Raw genomic sequence first — 18,805 nt, forward strand, 5'->3', positions numbered from 1 at the left:
GGCCTCATTCACATGACTACGGCTATGTACTATAAAGCTGTAGGCACTCTGTGTCGCCGTACTGTGCCTTCATACCGCACTGTATTATATGTGTATTCTGCCCGAACAGCGATACACCTAAAGTGGAGAATACCTTCGTAATACAGAATCGGAAGACAAATGGAGGCAGGAGGCAGCAGTGGGGCCCCGTAGACTTCTATGGGTGCAGTCTTACAGCTTCATACAACTTGGAGGTTTTACAGAGCTGTAATAACTTAGCTTGAGCGACCAGTTTTAAATTCCCAATATATCATATAAAATGGATCTTAATAGAACATATAAACAATGAGAAATTGTATGGAATGTAGACATTTTGTCTTTTTCCTTTCTCATTAATCTTGATAAACCTACAGACCAAAAGAAGTGCATAGTCCATATTACGGTTTGAGGTTAAACAAGGAGAATAAAATGTACAGCTCCCAGCCACAAACTGAACACTTTTACCTGTAACACATATTAAATGACGCCATAGAGAACGGCAAGAGCGTAAAGAATAAGAAATCTGGCTTTACCTTGTTTCCTGCAGCTCAACCCTTACATTGGATCCAATGTCACCACCACAATGGAAGTCAAACTTGGGGACAAAGGAGAAAGGACAGCTGAAAAAAGGTCACTAGTACAGAGCACTGTACATGCAGACACAAGACACACCCCATGTTCCAAAATAAGATTATCAGTAAGTGAGCAGGGACATTCCTGTGCTGAGATACTCTCTATAAGGGAAGCGCGCGGTCAGCTGTGGAATACCATGAACACGCTGTCAGTCACTCCACTGGCAGGACACATCACTGACCGATCACATACAAGATGTGTAAGCAAATTCCCATAATATTCGGAGTCCATTTATTGGGGCACCATCAAAGAGCACCCCCTACCTGCAAAAAAAGAAACCTAGGTGACAACTCCTGTGGTAGCTGCAAAGACTATATTAGTTTACACCAGCTTATCCAAAAACAGATAAATCATTAAATAAAAAATTTAACAACTTAACAAAAGAAGACAGGTCAACGGTTTTCACTTAATGATGGATTTTTAAATCGGATATTTTTTCTTCAAGTATAAAAATTGACACTAAACTTCTATATACTGAGAAAAAGAGGCAAAAGTAGGGACTTTCATACTTCATCAGGTTACACTGAAGGTGCAGGGCATTTAAATATATGTTATTGAACAGTCTATTTTTCCCTGTTAGCAACCACTAGGGCAAAGGGCAAGCAAACTGCAGTGTCTAAGACCCCGAGGAAAAACAACCGTAAAAAATCTCCGTAATTGCTGGCCGTAATTATAGACCCACTCGGTTCTATTGGCCGCGGACAAAGATCTGTAGGGTTACGTATAGGTGTCCGTGCCGTAGAACCGTGCCGGGAATTATGGAGCATGTCCTACTTTTCGTATTTTACGGGCCGTGCTCCCATACTTTGTATCTGAGGTTGGTCCGAAAATGCAGCCCACGGGCGTCGGCGGCCAGCCGTACCCACAATCGCGGGCCGTGATTACGGGCACGGCCGTCTGCATCAGGCCTTATAGAGGGATGTCTACCTAATATAAAAACACAGAAAAATGGGGACACCCAGGTGACAGAATTCGTAACACTGTTCCATGTAAGAGCTGACGGTGCCATGTGGAGGAGGAGGAAGGTGCAGGACCCCCGTATCACTATATTGTAGGACCCCAGGTTACAGACACTTCTAGTGCCATTTACTCGAGTATGAAGGGGAAACGGCAACATGTTAAATAAATTTTTCCAAAAGTAAACATCTAAGGTTGTCTACCCCCCATAGGTGGAGTGTTACTTACTGTCTCCAACTGACGGCACCAAAACTGGACCTCGGTTATTGTAATAAGAATTAAAAGGGAGCGGAAAAGCAGACAGGGATGCACATGGAAGAGAACATAAACTGGAAAGTTGCTTGATTTGTAACTAAAAGACAAACACAAGAAGACACGGTCCTGCAGAAGAGGGGAAGTCAAGACACGAGAAAAGTGATTACTAAAATACCACCAAAGAAATGTAATATTAGTAAGATTTTCCTCACACTGCCCCCTTTCATAAAGAGAATGGGGACCTTTTGGTGTCGTTTAGGAATCTAACCCTCAGCTCTAGAGGCTGCCACTGACAAGTTATGTATAAAGTTACATGTACCCTAAAAGAAAACAAAATCCCAACATTTTGTATTTGTACATGCAGTCAGCTAAACAAGCTCCTTATCACAATGTTCTATACGTTAAATAACTGTGATGTTTGCAGTGTAGCTATAGTGCCCTCTAGAGGCTCCTTTCTCATTGTGCAGTTTTATAGGTGCCGTTGCCTAAACAATATTGCCAATTTCTTGTAGTGTTTTGGACCTCGATGCATGTAATAGTGAGTATCCTGTCACCGCAGTTCCAATTGCTTTGGAAAAATGGGGGTCCGACCTGGTAACAGTGAGATCAGTATTGATTACATTGTTAAATGATGATCAAAGTAACATATATATATATATATTTTATTTTTTTTGTACCGGCATGACTATAGGAAAAAGCGATTTTCGGCATTATCTTTTTTTATCCTTCATGTTTCACGCTAAATAGCCTGTTAAATTATTTCTTCAGGTTATCACAGTCGTGTAGATAACTAATATGTGTAGGTTTTTTGTTTTTATGTAATGTATGGACAATAAAATTTATTTAATGCAAAATAATTACTTTTTTGGACTTTATTTTTGTGCTAACATTTTTTTAACCTCATGAAGAGAACTATATTTATAATTTTATCTTTTACTTGTAATGTGTTAGCAGACTCCTGTATACTATTACAATACACTGTGTCACTATGACACAGGCTTCTGTTTGGGCAGTACATAGTGTTCCCTAACACCAGGCATACGAAACAGACCGCCCTGGGGTCCTTTCTAGGTCCCCAAGGTTGACTGCAGAGAGTTCCCCAAGTTTCAAATCGCGTCAATAGAAGAGAGGAGTCACCTTTAAACATACCGCGGTCACAGACCGCAGTGATCAGAGGGTTAAAAAGCTGGGGTCTGAGTTTTTTCCAATCCTAGCTGTATTCACTTGGCTGCTCTAAGTTCAGGAGCTGTTAGTTACAGCTCCTGCTTAGAGAATGCGCGCTCACTAGGTCGATCAAAAGCCTTTTTTACAGCAACGCCAAAAGACATCGCAGGGAACCTGCACTGCCCGCTGTCAAAATACAGTGGGCAGTCGTTAAGAGGATATGGACAAAAGTATTAGGACACACCTCTTTGTTTCAAAAGTTTTTTATTAAAACAGAATGGCAAAAAAGTATACATTCCATTTCTTGTGAGCATATGAAACATAAAAGGTTATTCAAGACATAACCCACGCAGAGTCGGAATATACATAGAAAGGATGTAATATTATACAAATCAAAACAAAGAAGAAAGCGTATACGGAAATATACCAAGCAAATATATAACAGAAAACACAAGAAAATGAACAAACAAGAATAAAATAAACCAAAAGAATGTGTATTGTCAGGTGGGCGTGGACACGGGAGGTACACATCTTCAAAAAGATAAGGCCAGTGTTAAGGATCTGCCAGGCACAGCTTCTGTATCCACGCCCATAGGTAATCAGTCTGCACCTGCTTCTATGTCTGTGAGACTGACTCCATCTTCCACCACTCAGGATGGCAGGCTTAGGAGTGGGAGAGCCTATCGCAGCCTGGCCAGACGGAGCTATCTCCCGCCCTCTGTCTATTTATACCTGCCTTTCCTGTTCCTCCTTGCTTGTGATTCTTCTCTGTTGGTTTCCTGGCCCTGCTGCAGCTTCTTGAACTACTTGTCCCTGCTTCGTATTGACCCTGGCTTACTGACTACTCTTCTCATCTGCGTTTGGTACCTCGTACTCTCCTGGTTTGACTCGGCTCGTTTACTACTCTTGTTGCTCACGGTGTTTCCCTGGGCAACTGCCCCATTTCCCTTTGTTCTGTGTTTCCTTGTCTGGTTGTCTGTCGTGCACTTACTGAGTGTAGGGACCGTCGCCCAGTTGTACCCCGTCGCCTAGGGCGGGTCGTTGCAAGTAGGCAGGGACTGAGTGGCGGGTAGATTAGGGCTCACTTGTCTCTTTCCCTATCCCTGTCATTACAGCCAGCATATCCCGTACAGCAGGGGAAGAAGTATAGCCTTGATGTTTTTCAAAAAGCATAAGGTTAACCCTATTCACAATAATCTGGGGGGATAGAGTAGGACTCCTCTACTTGGCCGCTATATGAATTCTAGTGACTAAAAGGATATATTGAATTAGCCTACAGGTCTTATATAGGACACCAGGAGGGTTCTGCTCAAGGAGCATTACCGAGGGGATCAGGGGGATGTGTCATTGTAAAACAACATTATTAATAAGTCGTAACACCTGCTGCCACAAATTAGTAACTATCGGGCTTGTCCACCAGATATGAAGGGTATCCACCAGTCAGGGGAGTGTAACAATATATTTTTTTCAAATGCGGTGGGTCTCCACAGGTTCTCAGGCTTAGGTAGAGCATGTAAAAAAATTAAATATTTGCGCTAATCGGTATCTCTCCGAGGAATGGGGGTTATGCTGGACCTCAAAGTTAGGACACACATCTTTCTTCCCACCTAGATATTCCACGATCAACTATGAGTGGTATTATTGCAAAGTGGAAGCGTTTAGGAACTACGGCAACTCAGCCACGAAGTGGAGACCACGTAAAGTTACAGAGTGGGGTTGCCGAGTGCTGAGGAACATAGTGCATAAAATGTGTCTTTTTAAAAACTTGCAATTTTTTAGAAAATGTTTTCAATTTTTGTGATGAGAAAAGTGAGTGTGCTCTTCCAGGAGAGGTAGTTTAGATCAAATTTATTGACTGGAGTAAGTAGAAATGGAACAAATGTCCGTCTGCTTATAGCAGGAATATAAACATTATTTTCCCACACTACAGCCAAGTCTAAGGACGTCGGAGCAGTCCGAAACGCGTAGGCTTAAAAGGATTACATTCCCCCATTGTTCACACACCAGGACTACACTCCATTGGACTTTTTAAAGAAAACCATTAAACTTGGAAAACCGTTCCATTTTATCTCCATTTAAAGCGCTGGATTCAACTTTCTTGCTACCTCTATTTCCGCATCGTGTGCCGACACGAAGGATCCGGGCGCTGACAGCGACACCTATCAGTATGTCAGGTGAGCTGGAGGATTCCTCCCCTTCTCCCCTTTATTTTGACTGTTAGAAAGTTGAAAATGTGCCAAATTTATTATGAGGCATGTGCCTTTTCATAAAAGTTTGTGCAAATTTCTCACTAGCTGCCTTCTCCACTTGGACTGGCATAAAATACACATTTATTAGTTAATGTAGGCTAATACGTTTTATCCATATTAAGAAATAAAATAACACAAAATAATCGCATGTGAATAGGGTTTCGCAAAACCCATACTTCCTAACTTTGAGAAGAGACTTAAAGCCTATGTACACCTTTGAAAACATTTTTTTTTAAATAAAAATGGGTATCAGTGTGTTTGGCGCAACTTCGTAATGACTTTTTATTAAAAATTATTTTTACTTTTTGAGATTCAGCTGCTTTGTATCCTGTATACAGAGCAGCTGTATCTTGCGCTGAGACCTGAATCCGTCAGGTGAGAGGGACTAACGGGTTCCGTGTCAGCGGGTCTTGCTATCGATCACATCTAAGTTATGAACTTAGATGGGATCCGTAATAGCTCGATCCTGCGTCTCTCGCTGACACTGAATTAGTCAGTCTCGCTGACCTGACGGATACAGGTTTCAGCGCTAGATACAGCTGCTCTGTATACAGGATATAAAGCACCTGAATCTGATAAAGTAAAAATTATTTTTAATAAAAGGTAATTACAATACAAGGTTGTACCAAACATACTGATACGATGTATTGTTAAAAAAAATTTCAAAAAAAAAAAAAAAAAAATTGCATTCAATGGTCTACATAGCCTTTGAGGGACATTCTAAAAAGTTTGAGCGAAGGGCGCCCCATCAGTTATGCTTTGCACATTTATATAGGACAGGCCGCTACGCTGTCAACAAGGGCGCCTGGGAGTGGTTTGCAGGAATGGGAGACTTGAGTTTGTTGCGATGACGTTGGCCACCCATGAGTTTGCCTGCTGTTCCAGAAGTCTCCCGGATATTTTGAGAGAGTTGGCAAGTATAGCAACATCCCACACACACATCATTCTTCTTATCAATTCTTTATGTAACTCCTCAATCACTAACTCGCCCGAGTATTTATATTTCCGGGTTCTTAATTATCTTTTCGAAAAGGTTTACTCGTTCACTTTCTGAAGGCTATGAGACGATTCATCCCTTGGCCATGGAGATCTCCCACACCACCTGCCAGAGCTAAATGGGGTTGAATCTTTGAACCATATTATGCAAACGGCGGAACTGGTTTTCTGCAACTAAAAACCAGTTCTATTCATGTGAATGGGGTTGTTTCTGCAGCCGGTCATGCATTTCTGCAAGTTCCATTCAGATGAATGGAACAGATTTCCAGTTGCCAAAAATTTCGGCAAAAAAAAATCTGCTTTTTTTAGCAATATTTATAAAATCCTGAAGTTGTACATTATACAGTACAACTATAGTATACAGTAGACTATGTACAGTATACTAAGCAGTGCATTGTTCCACAATAAACATTCATAACATAATATAGCAGGGCACAGTCTCACTGAGTATAATTCACTTTTATTTTAATGATATGTAATACTATCAGGAGAAAAACACTTAACATGTAGTAAACCAGTATAAAACTCTGCTGATAAATGATCTCTAGAAGAGTGGAGCCATCTGTCGCGGGTCATCGGGCAGAACGCTAACAGAGTCTTCTGCTCTCCCACACAGCATGCAGAGCATGGTGTATTCCTGAAACAAAGCAGAGGCAATATCGTGGTAGCTTGGCCCATCAGTACATTTATTTTCATCACCTCATCTTTACTATTGCACAGGTGACATCTGTGATCATCAGCCACAGAATGTACTTGTGCAGTAAGTGACTTCATATACAGGGTCCTCAAAGGGTCATTACATGACTGTACCAGCAGGATGCAGGAGCGGCCTGCAAGAAAACACTGTGGATTCCCGAGATCAGTGGGACATGTAAAACAAGGGCTGCGGTCAGGGTATGGGCTAAAACCGGAAAACAAGGTATACTCACCTACTAAATCCCCCGCCGCTCCAGCGCTGCTGTTCCAGTGGTCTCCGCCTGTCTGTTTAGCTTTACAGGAAGTGATGCCGACCCTTTCTGCAACAGCCAATCACATGGCCTCAGGGATGAGGCGCCGTTCTGGTCAGCATCACTACTAAGGCCAGTGATTGGCTGAAATCAAACGAGACGTGATCACTTGCTGTAGAAGTTTACAGACCGGCGGAGACCACCGATGCTGGAACGGTGTGGGAATTTACTAGATGAGTTTGCTTTGTTTTTTTAGCCCAATCCCTGCCTGCAGCCTGTGTTTTACATGTCCCGGACAACCCCTTTAAGGTCACACGTGATATTTTTCTTTACTCTATAGCTTAAAGGGGTTCTCTCACTGAAAATTGCTGCTTTAAGTTAAAGAGGCTCTGTCACCAGATTATAAATGCTCTATCTCCTACATAATGTGATTGGCGCTGTAATGTAGAGAACAATAGTGGTTTTTATTTTGAAAAACGATCATTTTTTAGCAAGTTATGAGCTAGTTTAGATTTATGCTAATGAGTTTCTCAATGGACAACTGGGTGTGTTTTTACTTTTTACCAACTGCGCATTGTACAGAGGAGTGTATGAGGCTGACCAATCAGTGACTAATCAGCCTCATACACGTCTCATTGTTCCAGCCCAGCTTCTTTCACTGCACAATTACACTGTGCTGTGGATCATGCTGGGCCGGAAGAATGAGAAGTGCAGGACACTGATTAGTCACTGATTGGTCAGCGTCATACACTCCTCTGTACAATGCGCAGTTGGTAAAAAGTAAAAACACGCCCAGTTGTCCATTGAGAAACTCATTAGCATAAATCTAAACTAGCTCATAACTTGCTAAAAAATGATCGTTTTTCAAAATAAAAACCACTGCTGTTATCTACATTACAGCGCCAATCAGATTATGTAGGAGATAGGACACTTATAATCTGGTGACAGAACCTCTTTAAGTCAGACTGGCAATCACCGCAGGTCAAGCTTCTGAAATCCCTCGCTATGAGCTGTTATAGCCAGGGGAACTTTTGGCCAGCAGGGAAAATTTAGCATTAAATGGCAGCCAATCAAAGAATTGGCCGTCTATGTGATACATGGATGGTCCGGATCCCAAGCAGAGAATACCCCTGTACTACATCTTAATGCCCTATTAGGGCATATGGTAAGGAGTTGTCTTAGTGAGACAACCCCTTTAATGGCCCTAAAACTTGAGCGAACGCCACAGCTTTTAGTGGAATATAATTCTAAGATTTTACTAAAATATCCTCTAAGGAACTTAACAGACAGAAATACGCCCTTGTAGGTTCACACTTGTAGATTGTAGGTTCTGTACCTGATATTCATCCACCACACTGAAGGTATACTCATGCTTTGCAATCACATGGTGACAATTTTTGCACATATCTGCAAAACAAAATCAATATTACTAATATTTTACTCCACTCTAAAGTACCCCAAGGATGCCCATCTAGTTTATGCCAGGGGGGCTCCTACGTGTGTTGTTTATTTGGAGCTAGCACTCCACAAGATTCCTTATGTTTAATCCTTAAAGGAGTTTTCTGGGACTTTTCAAAATCGGCAGCAGGGCAGGGGGTGGCATAACATAATAAACTAGCAGATACTCACCCCCTAAAGTGCTCCCAGCTCCAGCGCTGAGGTCCCGTTCTGCACTGCTCCGGTCCTCGAAGCTCCAGCAGCAGTCATGGGCCGTTTATCCCTCACATGTCGTTGCAGCCAAATCCTGGTCTCAGCGGTGATGCTGCCATGAACGGCACGTGACTGCTGAGGCCAGTGATTGGCTGCAGCATCACGTGACCGATGAACTGCATGTGACCGCTGTAGGAACTTCCTGAACCAGAGCAGCGCCAAACCGGGTATCAGCACTGGAGCGGGTGTCACTTCCGGGGGTGAGCAGCTGCTAGTTTACTATGTTATGCCCTCCCCTGCCCTGCTGCCGAAGTCCCAGAAAACCCCTTTAACCCCTTAATGATTGAGCCTGAAAGGCCTTAATAACCAGCTAAATGTTTCCGTTTTTGCCTCTCTGCCTTTCATCAGCCATAACTTTTTTATTGTTTCATCGACGTGGCTGTATGAGGCCTTGTTTTATGCAGGAGAAATTGTATTTTTTTCTTTACCCAGTTTGGGAGTAGAAAAATAATTATTGCGTAATGCCCCATGCACATGACCGTAATTTTGGTGCGCAATTATGGACCGTAATTGACCAAAATACGGTTCCATTATTTTCTATGGCCCACAGGCACCTTCCTGTATATTTACGGGAAGGTGTCTAGGCCGTACAAAGCTTTTGTCCTATTTTTTTTATTGTACGGACCGTGCTCCCATACTTTATAATGCGGGTGACTGTCCGTGGCCGTAGCCTTAATCACAGACCGCGATAACGTCTACGGCTGTGTGCAGGGTGCCTAAGTTATATCATTTATTTTTACGGCGTGAATATAGGAAAAATCTATTCTCTGCATAGTTTTTTAATTTATTTTTTATGCCATTCACGTTTTACCTGTTAAATTAATTGTTCAGGTTATTACGATCTTGTAAATACCGAATATGTGTCGTTATTTTGTTTTTATGTAATGTAGAGGCAATAAAATATAATTTATTCAAAATAATGACTGATTTGTTTTGGGACATTTTTTTATTTATTTATTTTTTTTGTTACTTTTTTTTAAAATTCCATTAAGGCTTCGTTCACATCTGCGTCAGGGCTCCGTTCAGGCGTTTCATCTGAGCTTTCCGTCAGAACAGAACCGTGACTGAAACAAACGGAAATCATTGGTTTCCCTTTGCATCACCATTGATTTCAATGGTGACGGATCCGGTACAAATGGTTTGTGTTTGTCTTAGTTGTGCAAGTGTTCCGTCCTTTTGACGGAATGAATAGCGCAGTCGACTACGGTATTGATTCCATCAAACCGACGGAACCCTTGCACAACTGAGGCAAACGGAAACCATTGGCATTGGATCCGTCACCATTGAAATCAATGGTGATACAAATGGAAATTCCTCCTTCACCCCCCTCCAACAAATGTGGGATGCAGTGCAGTCATCATGGCACCAGATACCGGAGACAACCTACCAGCCCCTTATTGAGTCATAATAATGTGACCCAACTGCACATGTGTCACCATTCATTGTAATCCTGCCTCTGATGATAATTAGATGATTGCTGAGGAGTGATCTCTACAGAACAGGAAGTGTCAGTCTATTGAGGCTCAGCGGCCAGAGTGAAAACTGCAAGATTTTAGGATTATGTTAAAATATAGATAATGGCATGAAAATTTAAAAAAAAAACAAACATTTTTAAACAAATATGTTTAGCATAAAAAAATTATTTAAACCATAGGTCATTTTCTGATTATATACGCCCTTTAAACAGGACTGTCTGAAGACAGAGGCACTTTGATACCGTGAGAGCAGGTTCAGATGTGGCGCAATTGCTGTTGAATTCCGCTGCGGACAGTCCGCGGTGGAATTCTGCAGCAGCCGTTTTTTACATTTGTTTCTATACATTTTTAGGATCGTTAGTTCAGACGTTGCAGAAAATAACTGTGCGGAAATCAGGCTGCGGTGCAGAATTTTCCCTCCGCAGAATGCACATTACGTTGTGGAGAAGAAGCGGAATTTCACTGCGGATTTCAGCCTTTGCAATGCAAAAACTGAAATCTGTGGCAAGTCCGCTGTGATATCTGCAACGTCTGAATTACCTGTCAAATATGCAAATGTTGCTGCAGATTCGTAGCGTAATTTCCCCAAATCTGCACCAATATTTGCAGCGGAAAAATTCTGCCACGTCTGAACATGCCCTACAGCACTTTTTTGCCCATCTAGCATTGTACTGTACAATTAGAGGCCGAGATGTGACTTGGTCCCTGGTTTAGATGATCTGTTATGGGACACACTCTTGCTCGTCTGTACAGCTATTTTTTTTATTTTGCACCAGAGTTGGCATTGTAGGCGGGATCGGTTGTTTCCATACTTGCCATAGAGCAGAATAAAGGGGCGCCCATGCGCAGCTACCCTTCATTCATTCTCTACCTCCCCACCAGTCAGCGCAGAGGACCCCCATCTATCAGACATTTATGGCATACCCCGTGGATATGTCATAAATATCTAAGATGGGAAAACCCCTTCAGTGCCAATCGTGATGGAAAAACTTGACAAAACCAGCAGGTACGAATACACCCTAAAAGGACTTACGATCGTATGTAATGATCTCTTCTCCATCCTCTTCCTCAGCTGTTTTATTGGCGATGAGCACAAAGTCTCGTGTATTGCACTTTACACAGCTTACATAATTCAGCAGAAAGGATCCCGTCTCCAAACACATGTTACCCTAAAAATAAACATGCAGACATGTATCAGGCTCGGGGTGAAGGTTATAGAGGGGTTAATATATACGTGGGATTTCATGATGTGACTTTATATGTTATTAGGCCATGTTCACACCTGCGTTGGTGATTCCGTGGTTCTGCACCGTCAGAGGTGTAGAGCAAGGAAATAACCAGAAGAGCTAGTTCCGTTGTACAGCGGCTCTACCGCGCACGCGCACACTTAACACTACGCACCATTGTGCGTTTTTGACGCAGCGGAAAGCCTTTGACTTTCAACGGAATCGCTGCAGAAATTTTCTGCAGCGATTCCGTTATGTGTGGACAAGCCCATATAGCTACGCCAACGTTTTATAACTCATATTGTTACGTACATGTCACGATTACAAACTTTTCATTTATATCGGGATATCTTTATATTTCCTACAGATAAATCCTTGAATCGGTCTCTGCTGTCAAATCATTTTTTAGTTCAATGATTTTCAGGAAACTCTAGGCGACACCCATCATGGCCCCCATTTCAGTACCCACAAGGGTTGTCACAGGGAATTCCTAGAGTTCTGAATGGAAATTCCACCCAACTTTCCCAGTTCTGGCTATTCAGCTATAAAGGAGCCAGAGATTTATAGAGACATAACTTGGAAGATTCGACATTCAGAAGTATGGGAAAGCTGGGTGACCGCCCATGATAGAGGGCGAATTGGTTATCACCCAACTGTGAAAGAGAAGCAGGAAACAAATTGACCGACTAGGGCTCAGACCCATCACTTCCCCTATCGTGACAGTACGGATCTCTCTCCAGCTCTAGACATCCCGTGCTGCTCTCCTCACCCGGTCCGGGTACTCCTGCTGCACACAACCTCCACACATAGCGCAATCTACGGTGCCCGGTACGCTCTCCGTAACGTAAACTTCGTAAATCCCTGTCAGAAGGGAATAGTTCTACGTAGGAAGCGTACAGACAGTACAAGCTTGTTCCGGGACAGCAGGTCTCGCGAGAAGGGAAGAGGCAGAGCGACGGCTGCATTCTCACAGATTACCATAAGGGGGCGTTTTTCCTAGACGCGAGTTCCACAGGAATGTTGTTTCCACAGATTACATGAGGCGCTCAGTCATGTCTCAACAATGTATGCCCTGCCAGCAATGTATGGAAGAAAATTAAAGTATGCTAAACATTCAATGGTGTGCATGAATACTCAGTTTTTACGTGGAAACCGCATCGGAATGAGCGCCAGAAAACGTCTGAAACCGCATCACATTGATTTCAATGGGAGGCGGAGGCATTTTTTTTCCCGCATGTTCTTTTTTACGCCTCTGATCTCCCATTGAAATCAATTGGAGGCAGAGAAAGCGTTTTTCGCTGCGTTTTTTGCCCACGGCCGCGGGCAAAAAACGCCACGAAAGTAGCATGAAGAAATTGCAAGCACATCAAAATCTGGCTCAAATTTCCTGAAGAAATTTTGAGGCAGATTTTTTCTGCCTGCAAAAAAAAGTCAGTGTGAACAGGGCCTAAATATGCGCCCACACTCCACAACTAGTGCAAGTAAATGAGGTATTTTATACACCATTCACAAGCAGCGAAAAAAACTCCTCATTTCTGCAGATTTAACATGGGAAAAAAATGCGGTGTAGCCCCATACAATGACAATAAGGCTAACCCGCATGCGAATCCGGTGTCAGCCTCAGATTTGTGCGGCAGAATTTTTGTAAAATACACGTGTGAACACTGCCTAAGGCTGGGTTCACACGAGGTTTCCCCTCTACGTTTAGCATCTCTGTTGGAAAAGCTCCTGACATACAGGCTAAACATCTCCATAGGGGTCCATTAGTCAGACAGAGGCCAAAAGAATGTCCTTATGGCCTCCGTTTGGCCGGTATTCGTCAGTATACTGAAAAAATGAAGTATGGAATAGCGTACTAGACTGCACTATTACATCCCATGGTATCCTGTAAAAAACGATATCCGTTAAATGGATACCATATTAGCCTATGGGTCACGGAAGCCAATATATGGCATATGTCACAGGCATCCATGAGTTTTCTAATAGCTTTTCCATATGTATCCATTAAACAGATGCCATTATAGGCTATAATAGCATCCGCGTAACGAATACGTCATGAAAATTTCCCAATGTATCCATTAAACACATGCCGTAATAGACTAACATATGCCAGCGTTATCAGGATCCTCTGTCAGCAATATATTGTAGCGTTAGGCCGCTCCACATTATTTTAGAACATACTCAGTAAGCTAAGATCATTAGTTGTAAAAAGCTGAGTGGAGAACTCATCCAACTCTTCAATAACTGTGGGGTGCAGGGTCGCCTAAAGGGGGTTTACACTGGACGATCATCGGGCAGACATTCATAGAACGCTCGTTGCCGATAATTGCCCTGTGTAAACAGGAACGATCAGCAGATGAACGAGCAAACGCTCCATCATCTGCCGGTCGTATCGTTTTAAAAAAGTAAAATATTATAGTTGTCGACAGCACATCTCCCGGTGTAAACAGGGAGACGCGCTGCCGACATGATAATGGATGGGGACGAGAGATCGGAGTAACGACCGCTCGTCCCCATCCACAGCACCGTGTGACCGGAGCAAGCGAGCGCCGATCAACGATGTCTCGTAGATCGGTGCTCGCTGCACCGGCCGCTTATCGGCTGGTGTAAAAGGCCCTTTAGACTAAACCAACTGCATTCACAGAATTGGAAAACAATGCAATATCGTAATAAGGTATACACTACAATGTTACATCTTTTCTTATTTTTTGACAGCTTTATGTATAAAATATTCAGCATCCCTTTATATATTTTATAGTATACTATAATATCAGGCTGGCCATACATTTCAGATAGCTGTCGGACGAACTATTGTTCGTATTCCTACCGACTCGCCCATACACATGCATGATCGGCTCTGCTGAGCGCGCATGCATTCTCAATAGGGAGTAGAAGTAAAGCTGCTGCCAGACTCCTCAGGCAGTGGTTTATCTCCTTGCAAACCATCTCCTTGAAATCCCACATACCCGACCTTTCTCTCCCCCGACATCTGCCGTTGGGGGAGAGACGGGACACCGCCATACACATTATATGGTTGGCAAGTTCTGCCGAAATCAGCGGGTTCGGCCAGCATACATCTAATGTACACAGAAAGACGTAGAAAATGATCGCTCTTATTATAGCGCTGCCATCAAAGGTTGGGAATTAACCAGGCGGTGAATGCAAAAGTATTTCTTTATTCCAGGACAACGTGTTCCAGAATAAACACTTTTGCATACACTGCCTGGTTAATTCCCAATCCCTGATGGCAGCGCTATAATAAGAGCGATAATTTTCTACGTCTTTCTGCATTGAATTACCGGTTTTACTGGATCATTGCCACAAGAGCAGCAGCCATCCTATGCTAACAGCAGAGTTGTGTCTGTTCAGGCACAACTCACTAAGGTGAGAGGATCTGTAGGTTATTAATTCCCTATCTCCTAACTATAATGCTGATAACTACAGTGTGATTTTTTTTTCAAAAACATTTATTGTTTGCAAAGTCATGAGCATTTTTCTAAATATGCAAATGTGGCTCTAATAGACAAATAGGAGGTGACTCTTTCTTTTTAATCTGGGCGGTGTAATGTTTTCTGTATGACGCTGTCCAAACGTCATCCAGCTTCTCCCCCTTCCCTGCCCAGTAACACAGGGTTATCATATAGTATACAGTTTCCATTCCCAACTGTGTTTTCAACTGGTGATACCCCTGGTTGTTTCACAGCTAGAACTGTAATCCTGCCCTATGAAAGATTAGAATCTAATCTTTCATATGACACTATAACCTCTGTTCTAGGTGGTCCACAGACTGACATATGGCTATTTAAAGTGATCCTCCTTCCCTCCAGCCTCAGTCTCTCACACTGTGTGAAGCAGCTTCATGCTGATAGGGCAGCGTCAGAGGCTGTGAGGAGGCTCCACCTCAGGAGAATCGCTGCTGTTGACGCCCATTTGTCAAGTAAAGTCTAATTTGCAAATTTAGAAAAAAAGCTCATAACTTTTAAAATAAACGTTTTGGGGCACAATTTTCGCTAGCATTATCAGTGTGACATCGCCTATTAGATTAGCGGGGAGATAGGGCATTACTAAACTAGTGACAGATCCTCTTTAAATATACCCAGGGCCAGCATTATTTTACCCTACACCTGTCCTCTAGGTTTTACCCTATAGGAGTGCCTTGTGGCCCCTTGTATTTTCTTCTACAGTTAGAGGTGACACTGCACATGTCTATACAGATACAGTGTGTGTACATGTTGCTGCATCAGCAGAAATCTCAGGTTAACCCCTTAGTGACCAGCCTATTTTAGGCCTTAAAGAGGCTCTGTCACCAGATTATCAAATCCCTATCTCCTATTGCATGTGATCGGCGCTGCAATGTAGATAACAGTAAAGTTTTTTGGTTTTTTTTGAAAAACGATTATTTTTGGCCAAGTTATGAGCTATTTTATATTTATGCAAATGAGCCTTTCTAATGGACAACTGGCGTGTTTTCTCTTATTTCCAACTGGTCGTGTATTGTGTTTGTAACATCTGGGCGTGTTTACTAGCTGGGCGTTGTGAATGGAAGTGTATGAGGCTGACCAATCAGTGACTAATCAGCGTCATACACTTCTCATTGTTCCAGCCCAGCATGATCCACAGCACAGTGTGATTGTGCAGTGAAAGAAGCTGGGCTGGAACAATGAGAAGTGTAGGACACTGATTGGTCACTGATTAGTCAGCGTCATACACTCCTCTTCACAACGCCCAGTTGGTAAAAAGTAAAAACACACCCAGTTGTCCACTGAGAAACTCATTAGCATAAATCTAAACTAGCTCATAACTTGCTCAAAAATGATCGTTTTTCAAAATAAAAACCACTGCTGTTATCTACATTACAGCACCAATCACATTATGTAGGAGATAGGGCACTTATAATCTGGTGAGAGAGCCTCTTTAATAGTGGTGCTTTTGGAAACAAGGATGGGCAAGTTGGGTTGCAACATGCTGAACCTTTGTTCCTCCGAGAGATAAGCGTTGCCAGAAGTGTTTGATAGCAGCTTATCATTTAGACATGCATGCTTGGTTGATCCGAGAGCGTACATGTTTATAAGGAAGTCACTGGCGATAGCTTATGTGTATGGTTTGCTTTAGGCCACGTTCACACCTTGCGTAGTGGGATTGATCAGAGCTGCAACACAACCACAAGTAAAACTTTCCACAAAAAAAAATAACAATAAAAAAATTTGAAAAAGGGAACTTTTATCTTTGATTAAAAAAAAAAATGCTCTAGCTGCTTCTATGAAAAAAAAAGAATTAAGATACTCTGTTTTTTCTAAAAAAAAATTGCCTCTGCTTTCCCTATTGAAGGAAAAATCTACAGCAAAGCCGCTAACTATCCCTATGACCACAGACAGGGTTTCATCATCACAGTACTACAGCATTTGTGAGGGTGCGGTTATGATGGAGCTCGTATTTTTGGGATTTAGTATTACATAAGAGCTGTAAATAATCCTTGTGATTTATCATCCATCCCACAATTACATAACATTAGTTACACTACCTGGAATACATCTGCACACGAAAATTATCTCCGGAAATCATTTCCTACAGTGGTATCTAGGAGGTACTAAACTTTTTCCTAGCTGAGCGTTCATGTCATTTCAATAAGGAGAAGACAAACTGCTACCAGTTACGTCTGACAGCCGCTTATCTCCCGGCAGTACAAAGAATCCATATGTTGAAATCTAACATGCCCGATCTTCATTTCCCCAACATCTGCCATCAGGGGACAGTTGTGACCACCCCAAACACTATTTTTTCCCCACTGATTCATAACGTGTGATGAAATATGCTTCAAAATATACCCCCAAAGTTTCAGCATTGTTTTGGTGATTCTCCCACCACCCTATTCTAGGGTGCAGCTGAAGCCTATCCCAGGCCATGAGTCCCGAGATGCATTATCAAGCGCCACTTACAAGTCCCTCTGAGCCATAACTATGGACAAACACAGAATCTTTTGTTTTCACTGGGATAGTCAGCTGAGTTTCCAGAGCTACATTGGATGTACGAAAGTTATGATGTAGGAATTATGAGATCGGAAAGATAAAATTTTTCCTTTTTTATTCGTATTATAAATTAGTTATTGCATGTGCTAGTCAGTTGGATACTAACTTAGTGGTGTACATAGAAAAGAAAAGACCCATAGCAGCAAAAATCTAAATTGGACCCCCTTATAGTTTTGCCACCCAGGATAGAAGAGCCTATTATTTGTTTTACCCTTTTCATGACCCTTGGGTCAATTTCCTACGCACTTTCTTGCCAACAATGCTGTCTGGAGAGGGGATTTCTGCACGGGTTCTTGTTACCCAGTAGCAGAGATGGGCCCCCTCTATCTAATGGCCCCATAGAAGCCACTGGGTCTGTCTTTATGGTGTGTGTAAAGGATCTGCCAGACACAGCTTTTGTGTCGACGCCCGTGGTTAATCAGTCTACACCTGCTCCTAAGGGGGGATTCACACGAGCGTGTATTCGGTCCGTGCGGGCCGCGTGGTTTTCACGCGGCACGCATGGACCAATACAAGTCTATGGGGCAGTACAGACAGTCCGTGCTTTTTGCGCAGCGTTTGTCTGCTGCGCAAAAAGCGCGACAGGTTCAATAACTCTGCGTATTTCGCGCATCACGCACCCATTGAAGTCAATGGGTGCGTGAAAATCACGCGCACCACACGGAAGCACTTCCGTGGGACGAGCGTGATTCGCGCAACAGCAGTGAAAAGGATGAATGAAAACCGAAAAGCACCACGTGCTTTTCTGTTTCCGAACATCCAAACGGAGTGTCTTTGCGATGAGCGAAGCCGGACAAGCGAACCGAACTTCACCGGGTTCGGCCAAACTCGTTTTGGCCGATCCCGGCAAAAAAATTATCGGTACGCGACGTCAGGAGATAGTCACTGTCCATGGTGCTGAAAGAGTTAAACTGTTTCAGCACCATGGACAGTGACTTGCGATCCCAAAATACATTAACCTGTAAAAAAAAAACGAAGTTCTAATTTACCGATTACTCCTGTCTCCTTCCTGCAGTCCGACCTCCCGGGATGACACTTCAGTTCAAGTGACAGCTCCAGCCAATCACAGGCCAAGCACAGGCTGCAGCCAATCACAGGCTGCAGCGGTCACTTGGACTGCTGCGTCATCCAGGGAGGTGGGGCCCGATG

The 18,805-nt window shown here is 42.9% G+C and overlaps 2 protein-coding genes across 2 annotated transcripts in view; both read right to left on the reverse strand.

The window, feature by feature from the left end:
• LOC142664805 (spectrin beta chain, erythrocytic-like) overlaps positions 1–634 on the reverse strand; it is a 77,681-nt gene extending 77,047 nt beyond the window's left edge. Inside the window, exon 1 of the mRNA XM_075844142.1 lies at positions 552–634. The gene's annotated coding sequence lies outside the window, so the exon portion shown is untranslated. The remainder of the gene's footprint in view (positions 1–551) is intronic.
• A 6,078-nt stretch (positions 635–6,712) lies between these two features.
• Positions 6,713–12,574, reverse strand: CHURC1 (churchill domain containing 1). Its single transcript, XM_075843288.1, has 4 exons — positions 12,400–12,574; positions 11,438–11,573; positions 8,556–8,626; positions 6,713–6,909 (listed from the first exon to the last, which is right to left on the reverse strand). Exons 1-4 carry the CDS (start codon positions 12,436–12,438, stop codon positions 6,817–6,819), a joined length of 339 nt encoding a protein of 112 aa, XP_075699403.1. The 5' UTR covers positions 12,439–12,574; the 3' UTR covers positions 6,713–6,816.
• Positions 12,575–18,805: the final 6,231 nt, after the last annotated feature.

Source organism: Rhinoderma darwinii, chromosome 12 (genome assembly GCF_050947455.1).
Source record: "Rhinoderma darwinii isolate aRhiDar2 chromosome 12, aRhiDar2.hap1, whole genome shotgun sequence".
In the NCBI taxonomy this organism is placed as follows: Eukaryota; Metazoa; Chordata; class Amphibia; order Anura; family Rhinodermatidae; genus Rhinoderma; species Rhinoderma darwinii.

Excerpts from the sequence above, each read along its gene's own strand:
- CHURC1 (XM_075843288.1), bottom strand. The coding sequence starts at position 12,438 with ATGTGTGGAGGTTGTGTGCAGCAGGAGTACCCGGACCGG. Across the intron at positions 8,627-11,437 it reads AGAGATCATTACATACGATC|ATATGTGCAAAAATTGTCAC; the intron begins GTAAGTCCTTTT and ends TTTGTTTTGCAG. Across the intron at positions 6,910-8,555 it reads GTGTGGTGGATGAATATCAG|GAATACACCATGCTCTGCAT; the intron begins GTACAGAACCTA and ends GCTTTGTTTCAG.